Source organism: Coregonus clupeaformis, unplaced genomic scaffold, assembly GCF_020615455.1.
Source record: "Coregonus clupeaformis isolate EN_2021a unplaced genomic scaffold, ASM2061545v1 scaf0336, whole genome shotgun sequence".
In the NCBI taxonomy this organism is placed as follows: domain Eukaryota; kingdom Metazoa; phylum Chordata; class Actinopteri; order Salmoniformes; family Salmonidae; genus Coregonus; species Coregonus clupeaformis.
The window spans coordinates 158614-180587 of NW_025533791.1; the positions used below are offsets into that span (position 1 = coordinate 158614).

The 21974-nt window shown below is 43.0% G+C and overlaps 1 protein-coding gene across 1 annotated transcript in view; it reads right to left on the reverse strand.

The window, feature by feature from the left end:
• Positions 1-493: 493 nt before the first annotated feature.
• The window catches only part of LOC121574684 (chromodomain Y-like protein 2), a 50947-nt gene continuing 29466 nt past the window's right edge, over positions 494-21974 (reverse strand). The window contains exons 4-7 of the mRNA XM_045214912.1: positions 6215-6387; positions 4546-4756; positions 4261-4404; positions 494-1812 (exon numbers count right to left, since the gene is read on the reverse strand). Coding sequence (XP_045070847.1) covers positions 1654-1812; positions 4261-4404; positions 4546-4756; positions 6215-6387 — 687 coding nt within the window. The 3' untranslated portion in view covers positions 494-1653. The remainder of the gene's footprint in view (positions 1813-4260; positions 4405-4545; positions 4757-6214; positions 6388-21974) is intronic.

The window sequence follows — 21974 nt, forward strand, 5'->3', positions numbered from 1 at the left end:
CAGCCAACAGACAAAAAGTGCAGTGATTACTTTGGGACAAAACATAATCTTTCTGTGCTTTACAAAAATACACAATGTCTCACTAATAACCGATTGCAAGGTAATATCAAAATAATTATCTGTCCAAATATCATAACCACACTCTTTACAATGTAATATACATGCCTTTATAATCAATGGATACAAACCCTGGTCGTCTTCACGATTCAATACTGCAGTAGCCCACTGAGCTAAAGGCAGGGCATTAGCTCTGGGAGCCAAAATAAGTCTTCAGGTCTCAGGCAAGGTTAGTCAACACAGAAGAGTAGTTCAGCGAACCACCCCCGATACACCTTTGCACTGTAATACATGTCATATATGTACCTTGATGATAATGATGACGGTGCACATGTTGCTGCTGATATGATTATGATTCTCTCTCTCTCTCTCTCTCTCTCTCTCTCTCTCTCTCTCTCTCTCTCTCTCTCTCTCTCTCTCTCTATCTCTCTCTCTCCTCTCTCTCTCTCTCTCTCTCTCTCTCATTTGCCAGGGAGAGGTCTCCTGTTGATCTATCAACAGTGTCCACATTCAAATGAAAAGATGCAATCAGACAGCTCTGGTTCTCTATGAGAGTGCTGGTCGTGGTCAAAGAGGGCCCTTCTACACATCCACAATCAATCAGAGGTCAAACACACCCTTACTGACAAACCAAATACAAGCAATTGAATAAACACTTCCAAGAGAGCATCACAAAACGGTCTTTATAAATCCATAAAGAGTTCACTGTCAACACTGCCCATTCACAGTGACTTCCCACTTATGGGTGTGTATCATTGGGCATTACCTCTAACTCTTCCCCAGTGGCACTCCAGTTACACCACACCTAATTCAATGGATCTTTGGCCAGGGTTACTGCACTGTCCAACTCTGTCCATAACGAGAGGATGGAATGTAAGGTGAGAAAATCTGTGTTCTACTCTGATCTCAAGCATAGCTTTGATTTTCACTACACCTCAGAGCCCAGGTGGACCCACCACCTCAAAACAGAAAGACTAGAGCAAGATACAAAAAAAAACAGCAGACTAATGGAAAATATATACACTTGGTATCCTTTTTTTGCATTTAGGATAAAATCTAAATACATTTTCAAATAAATAATTGAACAATGACATTAGCCATCAGATGAGCTCTTTTGCCTCCAGCACTCACACAACATTCTGGCGCTGTGCCTCCATTTCCTGAAGAGCCTTGTTCAGTGTCATGGCTTCCTGTTCCAGGTCAATGCTTCCTCAGGAAGGGGTTGACTAGACTCCCAGCCAGCCAATATGAATGCAGAATGAATCCTACACATTAATCCTCTCCAGAAGGTGATGCTTGACCCACAGGAGAGAAAACAGTAGGCCTTGTGGATCCCCTCTTACAGGCAGGGAAGTTGAGGGATGACCAAAGTAAAAAACCCATTGATGATGGTGCTCTGCAGGCCCAGATGTTGACGAGCGGAGCTAAGGCCTCGGAGACTGGCAAACTGCGCTCTGCTGGTTGTTAAAGAAGACTGTTGGTAACTGAAGACCAAAGCCCTATATCTTCAGGGATGTTGCTCAGTAGGTAACTGAAGACCAGATCTCGTGGCCCAGTTCTGCAGGTGCGTGGAAGTGAGAGGTCACAGGTCAGAGGTCAGTTATCATACACCTTGTTCTGCAGGTAGCTGAAGAGCGCATCCAGTCCCTTGGTGGAGCACCACAGCTGTTTGAGCATCTGACACTCTTTCTCGTTCACCTCCTCCAGGACCGACTTCAAGATGCTCCGCACCAGGCATTTAGACTCTTCCAGAACCTTCCACACACAGGGACAAACAGAGAGTAAGAGGTGGCCTGCTTCATAGATCGAGGCCCTTCATTTTCACACCCTTGATCTGGCAGCATTGTACTGTATTAGTTACAGAACCCATGCACATACATATATATACAGTGCTATGAAAAAGTATATCATCCAAAACACACAATCAAGTCTACATGAAAATTGCTAAAAAGCAACAAATTGGAAGTTTTGGAATGGCCTAGTCAATGTCCAGACCTAATCCCAATTGAGATGTTGTGGCAGGACTTGAAATGAGCAGTTCATGCTTGAAAACCCACACGTCACTGAGTTAAAGCAGTTCTGCATGGAAGAGTGGGCCAAAATTCCTCCACAGCGACGTGAGAGACTGATCAACAACTACAGGAAGCATTTGGTTGGAGTCATTGCAGCTAAAGGTGGCACAATCAGTTATGGGGGGCAATTAGTTAAGGGGACAATTACTTTTTCACACAGGGGAATTGGGTGTTGCATAACTTTGTTCATGAAATAAATGAAATAAACATTTAATTGTTGTGTTATTTGTTCACTTATGTTCCCTTTATCTAATATTAGGTTTTGGTTGAAGATCTGATAACATTCAGTACCACAAATATGCAAAAGTAGAGAAAATTAGAAAGGTGGCAAATACTTTTTCATAGCACTGTGTATATACAGTGGGGAGAACAAGTATTTGTTACACTGCCAATTTTGCAGGTTTTCCTACTTACAAAGCATGTAGAGGTCTGTCATTTTTTATCATAGGTACACTTCAAACGTGAGAGGCGGAATCTAAAACAAAAATCCAGAAAATCACATTGTATGATTTTTAAGTAATTAATTTGCATTTTCTTGCATGACATAAGTATTTGATCACCTACCAACCAGTAAGAATTCCGGCTCTCACAGACCTGTTAGTTTTTCTTTAAGAAGCCCTCCTGTTCTCCACTCATTACCTGTATTAACTGCACCTGTTTGAACTCGTTACCTGTATAAAAGACACCTGTCCACACACTCAATCAAACAGACTCCAACCTCTCCACAATGGCCAAGACCAGAGAGCTGTGTAAGGACATCAGGGATAAAATTGTAGACCTGCACAAGGCTGGGATGGGCTACAGGACAATAGGCAAGCAGCTTGGTGAGAAGGCAACAACTGTTGGCGCAATTATTAGAAAATGGAAGAAGTTCAAGATGACGGTCAATCACCCTCGGTCTGGGGCTCCATGCAAGATCTCACCTCGTGGGGCATCAATGATCATGAGGAAGGTGAGGGATCAGCCCAGAACTACACGGCAGGACCTGGTCAATGACCTGAAGAGAGCTGGGACCACAGTCTCAAAGAAAACCACTAGTAACACACTACGCCGTCATGGATTAAAATCCTGCAGCGCACGCAAGGTCCCCCTGCTCAAGCCAGCGCATGTCCAGGCCCGTCTGAAGTTTGCCAATGACCATCTGGATGATCCAGAGGAGGAATGGGAGAAGGTCATGTGGTCTGATGAGACAAAAATAGAGCTTTTTGGTCTAAACTCCACTCGCCGTGTTTGGAGGAAGAAGAAGGATGAGTACAACCCCAAGAACACCATCCCAACCGTGAAGCATGGAGGTGGAAACATCATTCTTTGGGGATGCTTTTCTGTAAAGGGGACAGGACAACTGCACCGTATTGAGGGGAAGATGGATGGGGCCATGTATCGCGAGATCTTGGCCAACAACCTCCTTCCCTCAGTAAGAGCATTGAAGATGGGTCGTGGCTGGGTCTTCCAGCATGACAACAACCCGAAACACACAGCCAAGGCAACTAAGGAGTGCCTCCGTAAGAAGCATCTCAAGGTCCTGGAGTGGCCTAGCCAGTCTCCAGACCTGAACCCAATAGAAAATCTTTGGAGGGAGCTGAAAGTCCGTATTGCCCAGCGACAGCCCCGAAACCTGAAGGATCTGGAGAAGGTCTGTATGGAGGAGTGGGCCAAAATCCCTGCTGCAGTGTGTGCAAACCTGGTCAAGACCTACAGGAAACGTATGATCTCTTTAATTGCAAACAAAGGTTTCTGTACCAAATATTAAGTTCTGCTTTTCTGATGTATCAAATACTTATGTCATGCAATAAAATGCAAATGAATTACTTTAAAATCATACAATGTGATTTTCTGGATTTTTGTTTTAGATTCCGTCTCTCACAGTTGAAGTGTACCTATGATAAAAATTACAGACCTCTACATGCTTTGTAAGTAGGAAAACCTGCAAAATCAGCAGTGTATCAAATACTTTTTCTCCCCACTGTATATTGCACTTTTCACTTATATGTGGTTTCTGTTTGTGGTTAGATAATATTATCTAAGAGTTTTATTCAATTTACAGACCAATGCTCCAGGCAAGTTCCTAGCGCAAGGCTTGGGATATAGAATGCCCGCTCTACATGACTATCTCTATGTCAGAAAAGCCTACCATAGCACTGCAGGTGGCCATCTCCTTTACGCGCAGCATCACTTCCTGGTTGAACGTGGTTGGCCAGAAGACCTGTGACACCAGGCCCCGGCTGCAGGCTTCCTGTGCCGTAAGCTTCCTCCCGCAGAACAGCATCTCATTGGTCTGTCAGGGTGAGAGGCGGAGACAGGGAGGAATCAATTGTTTTATGTACAACAAGGTAATGTAAATGTAAAACATTGAATCGTGTTTTACTGCAGAGCTGGGAAAAAAAACCTGCACAGGGGACCAGGCAACCAGACTCACCAGAGCCACTCCAAGGATCTGGGGGAAGGTGTAGGAGGAGCAGCCGGAGGGGGTGAGGCGGAGAGCGGCACAGGGCGTTTGGAACCAGGCCCGCTCGCTGGCCCACACCACGTCACATAGGGGCAGGATAGAGGCCCCCAGGCCCAGGGCAGGCCCGTTGATGGCCACCACGATGGGCTTCTTAAAGTGGATAAACGCAAGCACAAAGTCCCTGGGAGAGGAGACACAAAACAGTGAGTATAAACTATACAGTATAATATGAGTGTGTCTTTGAGCTTATTCTGCTTTAGGCGAATCAGGGCAAGCAGTTTAAAGTAAGCAAAATGATCTGCCAGTGCACTAAGATAATTTATCTTGGTAAGATGTCTTATTAAGATCAAATATCTTGAAATAAGATCATTTATCTTACCCCACTTGTATCAAGCCTTTTTTTCCCGTTAAAATAAGCAAAATTATCTTCCAGTGCGCTAAGATAATGTATCTTGGTCAATGCATTCTAATGGTAAGAGATATCTAGGTAAGCGTGTGTGTGTATGTGTGCCGTGTTCCCTGTTCCTGCTGTAGCCTTGTTTAGGTGGATAATTAAGTGATAATGACGAGAAGCCAGTGTTTTTTGGATATATTCGTTGAGGGCAGACAAACCGTGCCAATATATCCAACAAACACCGGCTTCGAGGGCATTATCACTTTTATACAACGGGTTACCAACATATTCAAATAATGATTGACATATAATTTATTCTTACTATTTCATCCTTCCACAAGATATAGACGCGACCCAGTCGTTCGTTCTTTTTGTTCTGTATCTCTGGACGCGACCCAGTCGTTCATTCTAAACGTTCCAATGCCATACTGGCTGGCAACGTTCTTATCCCTTGCTTGCTAGCTAGCCAACTACGGCTAATTTACAGTCACGTCAAAAGGTTCCGCCAGAATAACAGCAAAGTAGCTGCATTTGCATTTGTTTAAGCTGTTTTCTTGTGACATTTATTTGGATACATCCATAACAATGAGCTAATGAGGAACGATTTCGCCTGGCATAGAGAATGTGCTCACTCGACAGCACACTGTTGTTCAGTCAGAGGAGCTAGCCAACAACACAGCTAACACAATCACTTCAAACTGAAGCTGGAAAGACTGCAAATTAGCTGCGTTTCATTTGACCTTTTTTCAGTGGACCTTTTTTCGTATATATCCATAAAAATGATGCCAGTTGATTCATGATTTCGACTGGCTGAGAAACGCTGCCTGCCTGTCTGTCTCGTCCCGACAAGTTCAATACTATGGGACAGCAGGAGATCGAATTTGAATATTGAAACAATGTTGCAAATGTCGGAGACAGACAGCAAGGTTTATACAAATCTCCGCTGTTGAAAACTAAATGTTAGTCTAAAAGAAATGTGAGATAATGTCTAGATGCTTTTTATAGTGGAGATCAAGTTTATAAAGTGCCTGACTAGGTTGATGAGACAGTGGATTGCGCAGTCAGGTGGAACAGTGTAAATAGGCATTTTAACTTCATTGATTTAGCTGCTGGCAACTTGTGGAATAGACACCGGCTGGAATGCGGTTTTAACCAATCAGCATTCAGGATTAGACCCACCCGTTGTATAATGGCAATCATGTGTTGTTTCTGTGTTTGTGTCTATAGCCTTTGTTCCTCTCTTACCGTACAGCGTCAGCAATGCGGCTGCTCTCTTTCCTGCGGTCTGTGGAGAGGCGTCCTATCAGGTAGGATGGGTCCAGGCCACTGCAGAAGACACTCCCCACAGCACTGAGCAGCAACAGCTTACTGTCATCAGCTGCTGCGTTGCCCAGAGCCCGACACACCTCCTTCATTATCTACACAGAGAGAGAGCGGGAGGAGAGAGAGTGAGAGGAGGTAGGGTGGGGAGGGAGAGAGAAGATTGAACTACCAGATCATAGCCCTGCTGTACATCACCCCAATGATCTACAGACAAGATAAGAGTGTAGCTGTAGGATACCTTCTTTATCTATAGCTAGAGACAGGTAAGACAGGTTATATCTAACTGAGCAATCAGATCAATATATACTGAACAAAAATATAAAACGCAACATGCAACTATTTCAACGATTTTACTGAGTTACATTTCATATAAGGAAATCAGTCAATTGAAATCAATTCATTAGGCCCTAATCTATGGATTTTACATGACTGAGAATACAGATATGCATCCGTTGATCAAAGACACCTTAAAAAAAAAAAGTAGGGGCGTTGATCAGAAAACCAGTCAATATCTGGTATGACCACCATTTGCTGTGGAAAGTTGCCCCACTCCTCTGTGTGGGCTGTGCGATGTTGCTGGATATTGGCGGGAACTGGAACATGCTGTCGTACACGTCAATCCAGAGCATCCCAAACATGCTCAATGGGTGACATGTCTGTTGAGTATGCAGGCCATGGAAGAACTGGGACATTTACAGCTTCCAGGAATTGTGTACAGATCCTTGCGACATGGGGCCGTGCATTATCATGCTGAAACATGAGGTGATGGTGGTGGATGAATGGCACGACAATGTGCCTCAGGATCTCATCACGCTATCGGGATAAAATGCAATGATGTTTGTTGTCCGTAGCTTATGCCTGCCCATACCATAACCCCACCGCCACCATGGGACACTCTGTTCACAACGTTGAAATCAGCAAACCGCTCGCCCACAAGTCGCCGTGGTCTGAAGTTGTGAGGCCGGTTTCTCTAAAATGACGTTGGAGGTGGCTTATGGTAGATAAAGGAACATTCAATTCTCTGGCAACAGCTTTGGTGGACATTCCTGCAGTCAGCATGCCAATTGCACACTGCCTCAACTTGACATCTGTGGCACTGTGTTGTGTGACAAAACTGCACAACAGCTTTGGTGGCCTTTTATTATCCCCAGAACAAGGTGCACCTATGTAATGATTATTCTGTTTAATCAGCTTCTTGATATGTAACACCTGTCAGGTGGATGGATTATCTTGGCAAAGGAGAAATGCTCACTAACAGGAATGAAAAAAATGTGTGCACAAAATTTAAGAGAAATAAGCGTTTTGTGGATTTGGAACATTTCAGGGATATTTTATTTCAGCTCATGAAACATGGGACCAACACTTTACATGTTGCATTTATTTTTGTTCAGTGTAGTTCTTCACACCTGTCCAATGAAACTGAGTCTAGAGACCGAGCCATCAAACCAGTGCACATGGCTCTAGATTCCAGCATAAATCTTCCCCTTAATGACAGAGAAGGCAGAATCCTAACTTGACATAGCAGCAGCAATTTAACCTCCTCTATATTTACATTTACATCATTTAGCAGACGCTCTTATCCAGAGCGACATAAAAAAATTGGTGCATTCATATCATGCATGTATTGATGTCATAGAGCAGCAGTCAATCAGTCATTCTGTATTGTGTTTACTTTACTCTTGGTCTATGCTGTATTTATGTGGAACCCCCACTGGGTGAGACCATTATTCCCTGAACCCCGAGGTCATCTGGAGCCTCCATAACCCCTCCATCACCCCACTCACTGACCCTAACCCTAACCCATGTAATCTGATTACTAGGGTCGGGACGATAGCAGTATCGCAATATTTATTTCCATGGCAAAAATTTTAACACGAAGCAGACCGAAGTGTTTGGTATTTTAAAAACCTGCTGTATATAAAATATGATGTGCTATAGTTTGGAAAATAAATGTGACTCTGGATGACAATATAATAATGTTTGGTTCCAATATCAGGCCTGTTTTCATAAAGAAGTTAAATCCGCTTCGTGTTTTGTTTCCTTGCCACGACACTAACGAGTATCACGATACTGGTATCGTCCGGGCCTACTGATTACCCCCTGACCCAGGTCTCCCAGTCAACTCAATTCAACATCTCCTACACATTGCATAATCCCTCCTGAACATCAGCTGGATGTGGTGTGTGTGTTTGTGTGTGCGTGCCTGCCTGCTCCTGTGTGTGTGCCGGTGCTCAATTAAACCTGAGGAAAGATAGACAGGGCAGGAGAGTGATACTGACACAACTGGAAGGGGGTGGGGCTGGCATGGCAAGCAATATGTAGTGGTGGTGAAGACACTGCAGCCAAACAGTGTCATTCAGAAGCCAGCCCTGTACACAGGCCCTGCCTGGGAGCCATTTGTGGGAAGCAGTGGGGGGCATCCACAACAAATTGGACTGGAACCATATTATGTGTCAGTTCCCTGAGAATGAAAACTACACCACATCAGGGACAGACAGCCAAAAGCAGACTGTGTGTGTGTGTATAGTGTAGAATGAATAGTGTAAAGGTGAGCCATGCATATAGATTGTAAAACCCAAAATACATGTGTTCATTTGTCAGCGTGTGCTTGTGCACGCTTTGCGTGTGTGAGTGTGTGCATGTATACACATCCGTGTGTGCGCTGTGTGCATGTGTGTTCGTACTGTGCTTGTGTTCATGTGTCAGCGTGTGTGTGTCTGTGTGCGTCCGTGTGTGCACAGTGTGCCTGTGTGTTGGCACAACACTCGCTGTGTGTGTGCTGCTCTAGGCTTGGCCTCTGGGCCGTGTGTCTTTCCGCTCCATGCAGCGTGTGTGGATTGAGGTCAGCGAGCTAAGCATCTCTCCACAGAGAGCTATCCACCAGGGGAAACAGCGTTAGCACGCTAAAGGCAGGTATCACTCCTGCTAGTACAACTTAAATCCTATATCCCTCTGAGGGAATTCTGAAAGAAATAATACTAGAAAGGGAAACTCACTATAGCTGCTACAAAGGAAACCCCTTTGACATCTAATGAAGCAGTCTTTTTTATGATTTCTGTTTGTGACAACTCCCTTTCAGCCCAACCTCAACTCTTCATAAGGCTAACTACTTCTTTTGTATTTTATTAGGATCCCCATTAGCTGTTGCGAAAGCAGCAGCTACTCTTCCTGGGGTCCACATAAAACATGACATAATACTGAACATTAATAGACAAGAACAGTCCAACTACATACATTCAAAACATCACACATAGCCTACATATCAGTATATACACACAAAATATCTAGGTCAAACATGGGAGAGGCATTGTGCCGTGAAGTGTTTCTTTATCAGTTTTTTAAAACCAGGTTTGCTGTTCACTTGAGCAATCTGAGATGGAAGGGAGTTCCATGCAATCATGGCTCTATATAATACTGTATGTTTTCTTGAATTTGTTCTGGATTTGGGGACTGTGAAATGACCCCTGGTGGCATGTCTGGTGGGGTAAGTGTGTGTGTCAGAGCAGTGTGTAGGTTGACTATGCAAACTATTTTGAATTTTTAAACACAGTGTTTCTTATAAAAAGAAGAAGTGATGCAGTCAGTCTCTCCTCTACTTTTAGCCAAGAGAGAGTGGCATGCATATTATTGATATTAGTCCTCTGATTACAGTGAAGAACAAGACGTGCCGCTCTGTTCTGGGCAGCTGCAGTTTTTCTAGGTCATTCTTTGCAGCACCTATCCATATGACTGGGCAATAATGAAGATACGATAAAACTAGAGCCTGCAGGACTAGCATTGTGGAGTGTGGTGTCAAAAAATGCAGAGCATCTCTTTATCACGGACAGACCTTTCCCCATCTTTACAACCATTGAATCAAAAATGTTTTGACAATTACATTTTACAATCCAAGGTAAAACCAAGTAATTTAGTCTCCTCAACTTGCTCACCAGCCACATTATTCAGTATCAAATTCACCTGAGGTCTAGATCTTAGGGAATGATTTGTACCAAATACAATGCTCTTAGTTTTAGAGATGTTCAGGAATAGTTTTTTACTGGCCACCCATTCTAAAGCGGACTGCAACTCTTTGTTTAGAATTGCAGTGATTTCACTAGCTGTGGTTGCTGACGCATATAGGGTTGATTCATCATCATACATACAGTGCATTTGGTAAGTATTCAGACCCCTTGACTTTTCCCATATTTTGTTACGTTACAGCCTTATTCTAAAATGGATTAAATTGTTTTGTTTTTCTCCTCATCAATTTACACACGCAATACCCCATAATGACAAAGCAAAAACTTGTTTTTAGAATTTTTAGCTAATTTATAAAAAATTACAAAACGGAAATATCACATTTACATAAGTATTCAGACCCTTTACTCAGTACATTGTTGAAGCACCTTTACAGCCTCGAGTCTTCTTGAGTATGACGCTACAAGCTTGGCACACCTGTATTTGGGGAGTTTCTCCCATTCTTCTCTGTAGATCCTCTCAAACTCTGTCAGGTTGGATGGGGAGCGTTGCTGCACAGCTATTTTCAGGTCTCTCCAGATATGGTCGATCGGGTTCAAGTCCGGGCTCTGGCTAGGCCAGAGACATTCAGAGACTTGTCCCGAAGCCACTCCTGTGTTGTCTTGGCTGTGTGCTTAGGGTCGTTGTCCTGTTGGAAGGTGAACCTTCGCCCCAGTCTGAGGTCCTGAGCGCTCTAGAGGTTTTCATCAAGGATCTTTCTGTACTTTGCTCCGTTCATCTTTACCTCGATCCTGACTAGTCTCCCAGTCCCTGCCACTGAAAAACATCCCCACAGCATGATGAAGCCGGTGACTGATGTGGTATACTCCTCAATGCCATCAGATGATTCCCAGAACATATTCCAATCTGTGCTAGGAAAACAGTCCTGTAGCTTAGTATCTGTAGCTACATATCACTGACAAACTGAAATGGTCCACCCACACAGACAGTGTGGTGAAGAAGGCGCAACAGAGCCTCTTCAACCTCAGGAGGCTGAAGAAATTTGGCTTGACAACTAAAACCCTCACAAACTTTTACAGATACACAATTGAGAGCATCCTGTCGGACTGTATCACTGCCTGGTATGGCAAATGCACCGCCCACAACCGCAGGGCTTTTCAGAGGGTGGTGCGGTCTGCCCAACGCATTACCGGGGGCAAACTACCCGCCCTCCAGGACATCTACAGCACCCAATGTCACAGGAAGCCCAAAAAGATCATCAAGGACATCAACCACCCGAGCCACTGCCTGTTCATTTTACATTTACATTTTAGTCATTTAGCAGACGCTCTTATCCAGAGCGACTTACAGTTAGTGAGTGCATACATTTTATTTTTCATACTGGCCCCCCGTGGGAATTGAACCCACAACCCTGGCGTTGCAAACGCCATGCTCTACCAACTGAGCTACATCCCTGCCGGCCATTCCCTCCCCTACCCTGGACGACGCAGGGCCAATTATGCGCCGCCCCATGGGTCTCCCGGTCGCGGCCGGCTACGAGCCTGGATCATCCAGAAGGCGAGGTCAGTACAGGTGCATCAAAGCTGGGACCGAGAGACTGAAAAACGGCTTCTATCTCAAGGCCATCAGACTGTTAAATAGCACATTAGAGGCTGCTACTGCCTACTGAAATCACTGGCCACTTTAAGAAATGGAACAGTAGTCATTTTAATAATGTTTACATATCTTGCATTACTCATCTCATATGTATATACTGTATTCTATAATATTCTACTGTATCTTAGTCCATGCCGCTCTGTCATTGCTCGCCCATACACTACCTTCCAAAAGTTTGGGGTCAGTTAGAAATGTCCTTGTTTTCGAAAGAAAAGCAATTTTTTGTCCATTAAAATAACATCAAACTGATCAGAAATACAGTGTAGACATTGTTAATGTTGTAAATGGCTATTGTAGATGGAAACGGCTGATTTTTTATGGAATATCTACATAGGCGTACAGAGGCCCATTTTCAGCAACCATCAGTCCTGTGTTCCAATGGCACATTGTGTTTGCTAATCCAAGTTTATCATTTTAAAAGGCTAATTGATCATTAGAAAACCCTTTTGTAATTATGTTAGCACAGCTGAAAGCTGTTGTGCTGATTAAAGAAGTAATAAAACTGGCCTTCTTGAGACTATTTGAGTATCTGGAGCATCAGCAATTGTGGGTTTGATTACAGGCTCAAAATGGCTAGAAACAAATAACTTTCTTCTGAAACTCGTCAGTCTATTCTTGTTCTGAGAAATGAAGGATATTCCATGCGAGAAATTGCCTAGAAACTGAAGATCTCGTACAACGCTGTGTACTACTCCCTTCACAGAACAGCGCAGAACGGCTCTAACCAGAATAGAAAGAGGAGTGGGAGGCCCCAGTGCACAACTGAGCAAGATGACAAATACATTAGAGTGTCTAGTTTGAGAAACAGACGCCTCACAGGTCCTCAACTGGCAGCTTCATTAAATAGTACCCGCAAAACACCAGTCTCAACGTCAACAGTGAAGAGGCGACTCCGGGATGCTGACCTTCTAGACAGAGTTGCAAAGAAAAAGCCATATTTCAGACTGGCCAATAAAAATAAAAGATTAAGATGGACAAAAGAACACAGACACTGGACAGAGGAAGATTGGAAAAAAGTGTTATGGACAGACGAATCGAAGTTTGAGGTGTTCGGATCACAAAGAAGAACATTTGTGAGACACAGACCAACTGAAAAGATGCTGGTGGTGGAGTGCTTGATGCCATCTGTCAAGCATGGTGGAGGCAATGTGATGGTCTGGGGGTGCTTTGGTGGTGGTAAAGTGGGAGATTTGTACAGGGTAAAAGGGATCTTGAAGAAGGAAGGCTATCACTCCATTTTGCAACGCCATGCCATACCCTGTGGACGGCGCTTGATTGGAGCCAATTTCCTCCTACAACAGGACAATGACCCAAAGCACAGCTCCAAACTATGCAATAACTATTTAGGGAAGAAGCAGTCAGCTGGTATTCTGTCTATTATAGAGTGGCCAGCACAGTCACTGGATCTCAACCCTATTGAGCTGTTGTGGGAGCAGCTTGACCGTATGGTTCGTAAGAAGTGCCCATCAAGCCAATCCAACTTGTGGGAGGCGCTTCAGGAAGCATGGGGTGAAATCTCTTCAGACTACCTCAACAAATTGACAACTATAATGCCAAAGGTCTACAAGGCTGTAATAGCTGCACATGGAGGATTCTTTGACGAAAGCAAAGTTTGAAGGACACAATTACTATTTCAATTAAAAATCATTATTTCTAACCTTGTCAATGACTACATTTCCTATTCATTTTGCTATATTTCCTATTCAAACTAATTTCATGGAAAACAAGGACATTTCTAAGTGACCCCAAACTTTTGAACGGTAGTGTATATGTATATATTCTTAATTCCATTCCTTACTTAGATTTGTGTGTATTGTGTATATGTTGTGAAATTGTTAGATATTACTTGTTAGATATTACTGCACTGTCGGAGCTAGAAGCACAAGCATTTCGCTACACCCGCAATAACATCTGCTAAGCACGTGTATGTGACAAATAACATTTGATTTGATTTGACCACTTCCGTATTGAGCGAGTCACTGGTACTTCCTGCTTTAGTTTTTGCTTGTAAGCAGGAATTAGAATTATGGTCAGATTTGCCAAATGGAGGGCGAGAGAGAGCTTTGTACGCTTCTCTGTGTGTGGAGTAAAGGTTTTCTAGAGTTTTTAAAAAATCTGCTGGTAGAAATGGATTTAAGTTTCCCTTCATTAAAGTCCCCGGCCACTAGGAGCGCCGCCTCTAGATGAGCATTTTCCTGTTTGCTTATGGCCTTATACAGCTCGTTGAGTGCGTTCTTAGTGCCAGCATCGGTTTGTGGTGGTAAATAGACAGCTACGAATAATATAGATGAAAACTCTCTTGGTAAATAGTGTGGTCTACAGCTTATCATGAGATACTCTACCTCAGGCGAGCAAAACCTTGAGACTTCCTTAATATTTGATTTCGCGCACCAGTTGTTATTGGCAAATAAACACAGACCGCCACCCCTTGTCTTACCGGAGGCAGCTATTCTGTCTTGCCGATGCATGGAAAAACCAGCCAACTGTATATTATCCATGTCGTCGTTCAGCCACAACTCGTGAAACATAAGATATTACAGTTTTTAATGTCCCGTTGGTAGGATAGTCTTGAACGGAGTTTATACAGTTTATTCTCCAATGATTAAACGTTGTCCAATTTGGACGGATGTTAGAGGCGGGGTACCCACTCGCCAACAAATTCTCACAAGGCACCCGGACCTGCGTCCCCTGTATCAGCATATTTTCTTCATGCAATGACGGGGATTTGGGCCTGGTCCGGTATCTGGAGTAAATCCTTCGCGGCCGACTTGTTAAAGAAAAAATCTTAGTCCAGTTAGAGGTGAGTAATTGCTGTTCTGATATCCAGAAGCTCTTTTCGGTCATAAGATCCCTGTATTGCTACTGCTGTATCATTAAAAGGAATTATCTAAGTGAGTTTCAGAGATGCCTTCAGAAGTTTTCATACAGTGCCTTGCAAAAGTATTCATCCCCCTTGGCGCTTTTCCTATTTTTTTGCATTATAACCTGTAATTTAAATTGATTTTTATTTGGATTTCATGTAATGGACATACACAAAATGGTCCAAATTGGTGAAGTGAAATTTAAAATATAACTTGTTAAAAAAAAATATATATATATATAATGGAAAAGTGGTGTGTGCATATGTATTCACCCCCTTTCATATGAAGCCCCTAAATAAGATCTGGTGCAACCAATTACCTTCAGAAGTCACATAATTAGTTAAATAAAGTCCACCTGTGTGCAATCTAAGTGTCACATGATCTGTCACATGATCTCAGTATATACAGTGAGGGAAAAAAGTATTTGATCCCCTGCTGATTTTGTACGTTTGCCCACTGACAAAGAAATGATCAGTCTATAATTTTAATGGTAGGTTTATTTGAACAGTGAGAGACAGAATAACAACAACAAAATTCAGAAAAACGCAGGTCAAAAATGTTATAAATTGATTTGCATTTTAATGAGGGAAATAAGTATTTGACCCCTCTGCAAAACATTACTTAGTGGCAAAACCCTTGTTGGCAATCACAGAGGTCAGACGTTTCTTGTAGTTGGCCACCAGGTTTGCACACATCTCAGGAGGGATTTTGTCCCACTCCTCTTTGCAGATCTTCTCCAAGTCATTAAGGTTTCGAGGCTGACGTTTGGCAACTCGAACCTTAAGCTCCCTCCACAGATTTTCTATGGGATTAAGGTCTGGAGACTGGCTAGGCCACTCCAGGACCTTAATGTACTTCTTCTTGAGCCACTCCTTTGTTGCCTTGGCCGTGTGTTTTGGGTCATTGTCATGCTGGAATACCCATCCACGACCCATTTTCAATGCCCTGGCTGAGGGAAGGAGTTTCTCACCCAAGATTTGACGGTACATGGCCCCGTCCATCGTCCCTTTGATGCAGTGAAGTTGTCCTGTCCCCTTAGCAGAAAAACCCCCCCAAAGCATAATGTTTCCACCTCCATGTTTGACGGCGGGGATGGTGTTCTTGGGGTCATAGGCAGCATTCCTCCTCCTCCAAACACGGCGAGTTGAGTTGACGTCAAAGAGCTCCATTTTGGTCCCATCTGACCACAACACTTTCACCCAGTTCTCCTCTGAATCATTCAGATGTTCATTGGCAAACTTCAGACGGGCATGTATATGTGCTTTCTTGAGCAGGGGGACCTTGCGGGCGCTGCAGGATTTCAGTCCTTCACGGCGTAGTGTGTTACCAATTGTTTTCTTGGTGACTATGGTCCCAGCTGCCTTGAGATCATTGACAAGATCCTCCCGTGTAGTTCTGGGCTGATTCCTCACCGTTCTCATGATCATTGCAACTCCACGAGGTGAGATCTTGCATGGAGCCCCAGGCCGAGGGACATTGACAGTTATTTTGTGTTTCTTCCATTTGCGAATAATCGCACCAACTGTTGTCACCTTCTCACCAAGCTGCTTGGCGATGGTCTTGTAGCCCATTCCAGCCTTGTGTAGGTCTACAATCTTGTCCCTGACATCCTTGGAGAGCTCTTTGGTCTTAGCCATGGTGGAGAGTTTGGAATCTGATTGATTGATTGCTTCTGTGGACAGGTGTCTTTTATACAGGTAACAAGCTGAGATTTAGAGCACTCCCTTTAAGAGTGTGCTCCTAATCTCAGCTCGTTACCTGTATAAAAGACACCTGGGAGCCAGAAATCTTTCTGATTGAGAGGGGGTCAAATACTTATTTCCCTCATTAAAATGCAAATCAATTTATAACATTTTTGACATGTGTTTTTCTGGATTTTTTTGTTGTTATTCTGTCTCTCACTGTTCAAATAAACCTACCATTAAAATTATAGACTGATCATTTCTTTGTCAGTGGGCAAACGCACAAAATCAGCAGGGGATCAAATACTTTTTTCCCCTCACATGTTCTGAAAGGCCCCAGAGTCTGCAACACCACTAAGCAAGGGGCACCACCAAGCAAGCAGCACCATGAAGACCAAGGAGCTCTCCAAACAGGTCAGGGACCTGGAGAAGTACAGATCAGGGTTGGGTTATAAAAGAATATCCGAAACTTTGAACATCCCACGAAGCACCATTTAAATCCATAATTAAAAAATGGAAAGAATATGGCACCACAACAAACCTGCCAAGAGAGGGCTGTCCACCATAACTCACGGCCCAGGCACGGAGGGCATTAATCAGAGAGGCAACAAAGAGACCAAAGATAACCCTGAAGGAGCTGCAAAGCTCCACAGCGGAGATTGGAGTATCTGTCCATAGGATCACTTTAAGCCGTACACTCCACAGAGCTGGGCTTGATGGAAGAGTGGCCAGAAAAAAGCCATTGCTTAAAGAAAAAAATAAGCAAACATGTTTGGTGTTAGCCAAAAGGCATGTGGGAGACTCCCCAAACATATGGAAGAAGGTGAGAATTGAGCTTTTTGGCCATCAAGGAAAACGCTATGTCTGGCGCAAATGCAACACCTCTCATCACCCCAAGAACACCATCCCCACAGTGAAGGATGGTGGTGGCAGCATCATGCTGTGGGGATGTTTTTCATCGGCAGGGACTGGGAAACAGGTCAGAATTGAAGGAATGATGGATGGCTCTAGATACAGGGAAATTCTTGAGGGAAATCTGTTTCAGTCTTCCAGAGATTTGAGACTGGGACGGAGGTTCACCTTCCAGCAGGACAATTACCCTAACCATACTGTTAAAGCAACACTCGAGTGGTTTAAGGGGAAACATTTAAATGTCTTCGAATGGCCTAGTCAAAGCCCAGACCTCAATCCAATTGAGAATCTGTGTTATGACTTAAAAATTGCTGTACACCAGCGGAACCCATCCAACTTGAAGGAGCTGGAGCAGTTTTGCCTTGAAGAAAAATCCCAGTGGCTAGATGTGCCAAGCCTATAGAGACATACCCCAAGAGACTTGCAGCTGTAATTGCTGCAAAAGGTGGCTCTACAAAGTATTGACTGAGTGAATAGTTATGCATGCTCAAGTTCTGTTTTTTTGTCTTATTTCTTGTTTGTTTCACCAAAAAAAATATTTTGCATCTTCAAAGTAGTAGGCATGTTGTGTAAATCAAATGATACAACCCCCCCCAAAAAAATCTATTTTAATTCCAGGTTGTAAGGCAACAAAATAGGAAAAATGCCATGGGGGGTGAATACTTTCGCAAGCCACTGTACCCCTGGACTTATTCCACATTAATTTATGTTACAGCCTGAATTAAAAATGGATTAAATAGATGTTTGTTTCTCACCCATCTACACAGAATACCCCATAATGACAAAGTGAAAACATGTTTTTAGAAATGTTATTACATTTATTGAAAATGAAATACATAAATATCTCATTTACATAAGTATTCACACCCCTGAATCTCTAAGAGCTTTGCACATCTGGATTGTACAATATTCGCACATTATTATTTTTTAAATTCCTCAAGCTCTGTCAACTTGGTTGTTGATCATTGCTAGACAGACATTTTCAAGTCTTGCCATAGACTTTCAAGCCGATATAATTCAAAACTATAACTACGCCACTCAGGAACATTCCATGTCATCTTGGTATGCAACTCGATTGTATATTTGCCCTTGTGTTTTAGGTTTTTGTCCTGCTGAAAGGTGAATTCATCTCCCAGTGTCTGTTGGAAAGCAGACTGAACCAGGTTTTCCTCTAGGATGTTGCCTGTGTTTAGCACTATTCCGTTTCTTTTTATCCTAAAAAACTCTGTAGTCCATGCCGATGTCAAGCATACCCATAACATGATGCAGACACCACCATGCTTGAAAATATGAAGAGTCGTACTCAGTAATGTGTTGCGTTGTATTTGCCCCAAACATAATGCTTTGTATTCAGGACATAAAGTTAATTTCTTTGACAATTTTTTTGCAGTTTTACGTTAATGCCTTATTGCAAACTGGATGCATGTTTTGGAATACTTTTATTCTGTACAGGCTTTATGTCTTTTCACTCTGTCATTTAGTTCAGTATTGTAACTACAATGTTGTTGATCCATCCTCAGTTTTCTCCTATCACAGCCATTAAACTCAGACTGTTTTAAAGTTACCATTGGCCTCATGGTGTAATCCCTGAGCGGTTTCCTTCCTCTCCGGCAACTGAGTTAGGAAGGACGCCTGTATCTTTGTAGTGGCTGGGTGTATTGATACACTATACTAATTAATAACTTCACCATGCTGAAAGGGATATTCAATGTTTTTTTTTGTTTTTTTACCCAGCTACCAATAGGTGCAATTCTTTGCGAGGCGTTGGAAATCCTCCCTGGTCTTTTGTGGTTGAATCTGTGTTTGAAATTCACTGCTCGACTGAGATAATTGTATGTGTGGGGTACAGAGATGAGGTAGTCATTCACAAATCATGTTAAACGCTATTATTGCACACAGAGTGAGTCCTGGCAACTTATTATGTGACTTGTTAAGCACATTTTTACTCCTGAACTTATTTAGGATTGCCATAACAAAGGAGATGAATACTTATTGACTTGTAAAATAAAAAATACATTTAAAAAACATAATTCCACGTTGACATTATGGGGTATTGTGTGTAGGCCAGTGACCAAAAAATCTCAATTTAATCAGGTCAAGGGGTGTGAATACTTTCTGAAGGCACTGTTTGAATGTTATCTAATTTTAGCAAGTTATTGATTTCATAAACCTTATTTCTAAGGCTAAATATATTAATAGGGGCTATTTTTTGCCCTTTCCTGGGTACCTTATCGGAGATAGACATAATATTACGGAAAAAAAACACACAAAGCATGACTGATTCCCCAGACTGAAGGTGTTCACCCCCAATGATCCCTAATTTATCTGGCACAACTGGAGGAGCAGTCGGTTAGGACATCTACTTTGTGCATGACACAAGTAATTTTTTCAACAATTGTTTACAGACAGATTTTTCACATATAATTCACTGTATCACAATTCCAGTGGGTCAGAAGTTTATATACACTAAGTTGACTGTGCCTTTAAACAGCTTGGAAAATTCCAGAAAAGGATGTCATGGCTTTAGAAGCTTCTGATAGGCTAATTGACATCTTTTGAGTCAATTGGAGGTGTACCTGTGGATGTATTTCAAGGCCTACCTTCAAAATCAGTGCCACTTTGCTTGACATCATGGGAAAATGAAAAGAAATCAGCCAAGATCTCAGAAAATAAATTGTAGACCTCCACAAGTCTGGTTCATCCTTGGGAGCAATTTCCAAATGCCTGAAGGTACCACGTTCATCAGTACAAACAATAGTACACAAGTATAAACACCATGGGACCACGCAGCCGTCATACCGCTCAGGAAGGAGACTCGTTCTGTCTCCTAGAGATGAACGTACTTTGGTGCAAAAAGTGCCAATCAATCCCAGAATAACAGCAAAGGACCTTGTGAAGATGCTGGAGGAAACAGGTACAAAAGTATCTATATCCACAATAAAACGAGGCCTATATCGACATAACTTGAAAGGCCGCTCAGCAAGTAAGAAACCACTGCTCCAAAACCGCCAATATAAAGCCACACTACGGTTTGCAACTGCACTTGGGGACAAAGATTGTACTTTTTGGAGAAGTGTCATCTGGTCTGATGAAACAAAACTAGAACTGTTTGGCCATAATGACCATCGTTATGTTTGGAGGAAAAAGAGGGACGCTTGCAAGCCGAAGAACACTATCCCAAATGTGAAGCACGGGGGTGGCAGCATCATGCTGTGGGGGTGCTTTGCTGCAGGAGGGACTGGTGCACTTCACAAAATAGATGGCATCATGAGGAAGGAAAATTATGTGGATATATTGAAGCAACATCTCAAGATATCAGTCAGGAAGTTACATTTTGGTCACAAATGGGTCTTCCAAATGGACAATGACCCCAAGCATACTTCCAAAGTTGTGGCAAAATGGCTTAAGGACAACAAAGTCAAGGTATTGGAGTGGCCATCACAAAGCCCTGACCTCAATCCTATAGAAAAAGTGTGGGCAGAACTGAAAAAGTGTGTGCGAGCAAGGAGGCCTACAAACCTGACTCAGTTACACCAGCTCTGTCAGGAGGAATGGGCCTAAATTCACCCAACTTATTGTGGGAAGCTTGTGGAAGGCTACCCGAAATGTTTGACCCAAGTTAAACTATTTAAACGCTACCAAATACTAATTGAGTGCATGTAAACTTCTGACCCACTGGGAATGTGATGAAAGAAATAAAAGCTGAAATAAATCATTCTCTCTACTATTATTCTGACATTTCACATTCTTAAAATAAAGTGGTGATCCTAACTGACCTAAGACAGGGCATTTTTACTAGGATTAAATGTCAGGAATTGTGAAAAACTGAGTTTAAATGTATTTGGCTAAGGTGTATGTAAACTTCCACTCCAGAGCCAGTTAAAGATGCATTTCCACATACAGGGTAATGGACATCTACAGGCTTGGTAAAAGGAAAGAAAGGTCCAAACGTGGAAAGAGGGTAAGAGAGTGATTGAGGGAGAGAGCACATTAATATGGAGAAGAAGAGAGGTGGTAAGAGTGAGACCGCTGTTGCTAAGTAGTGGAGCGAAGGAACGAAATGGTCAACCTGCCTCAGCGTGGGAGGTAACCGTACAAGTACTGGTTAACGGCTCAGGAAGATCCCTCTCTTCTGAGAGAGAGAAAGAGAGAGGGAAAGATAGAGTTATCCTCAGCTGAACGTATCTTGTTAGACTGAGGCAGAGTAACAGAACCATTTGAGCCCTCAGCTAACAGGCTTACTGTGACAGATAGATCGTTTGCGCTACATGCACGCTACACGCATGCCAGGTAACAGGGGTTTTCCACTATCCGTGATCATTTGGATAACCACGCTAGCGTCGCAATCATGTGGGTGCTAGCAAGCATGCTAGATAGTGCTAGGTATCAACAGTCAATCCAGTAGGGGCTGGAATCTGTAGTGAGCTTTGATTGGTCATCCTCGCCGCAATATCGCATAAAGAGTCCCCTCACCCACTTCGCTTCCCTCCATTGAAAATCAACGGCTTCATCGCCCCTTTCATGTTCAACGCAGATCAGTGGATGTTTGGTGAATGACTGACACTATAGAGACCTGTTGTTTGAAAACATAAGAGAAGGAACCTCTTTATCCTT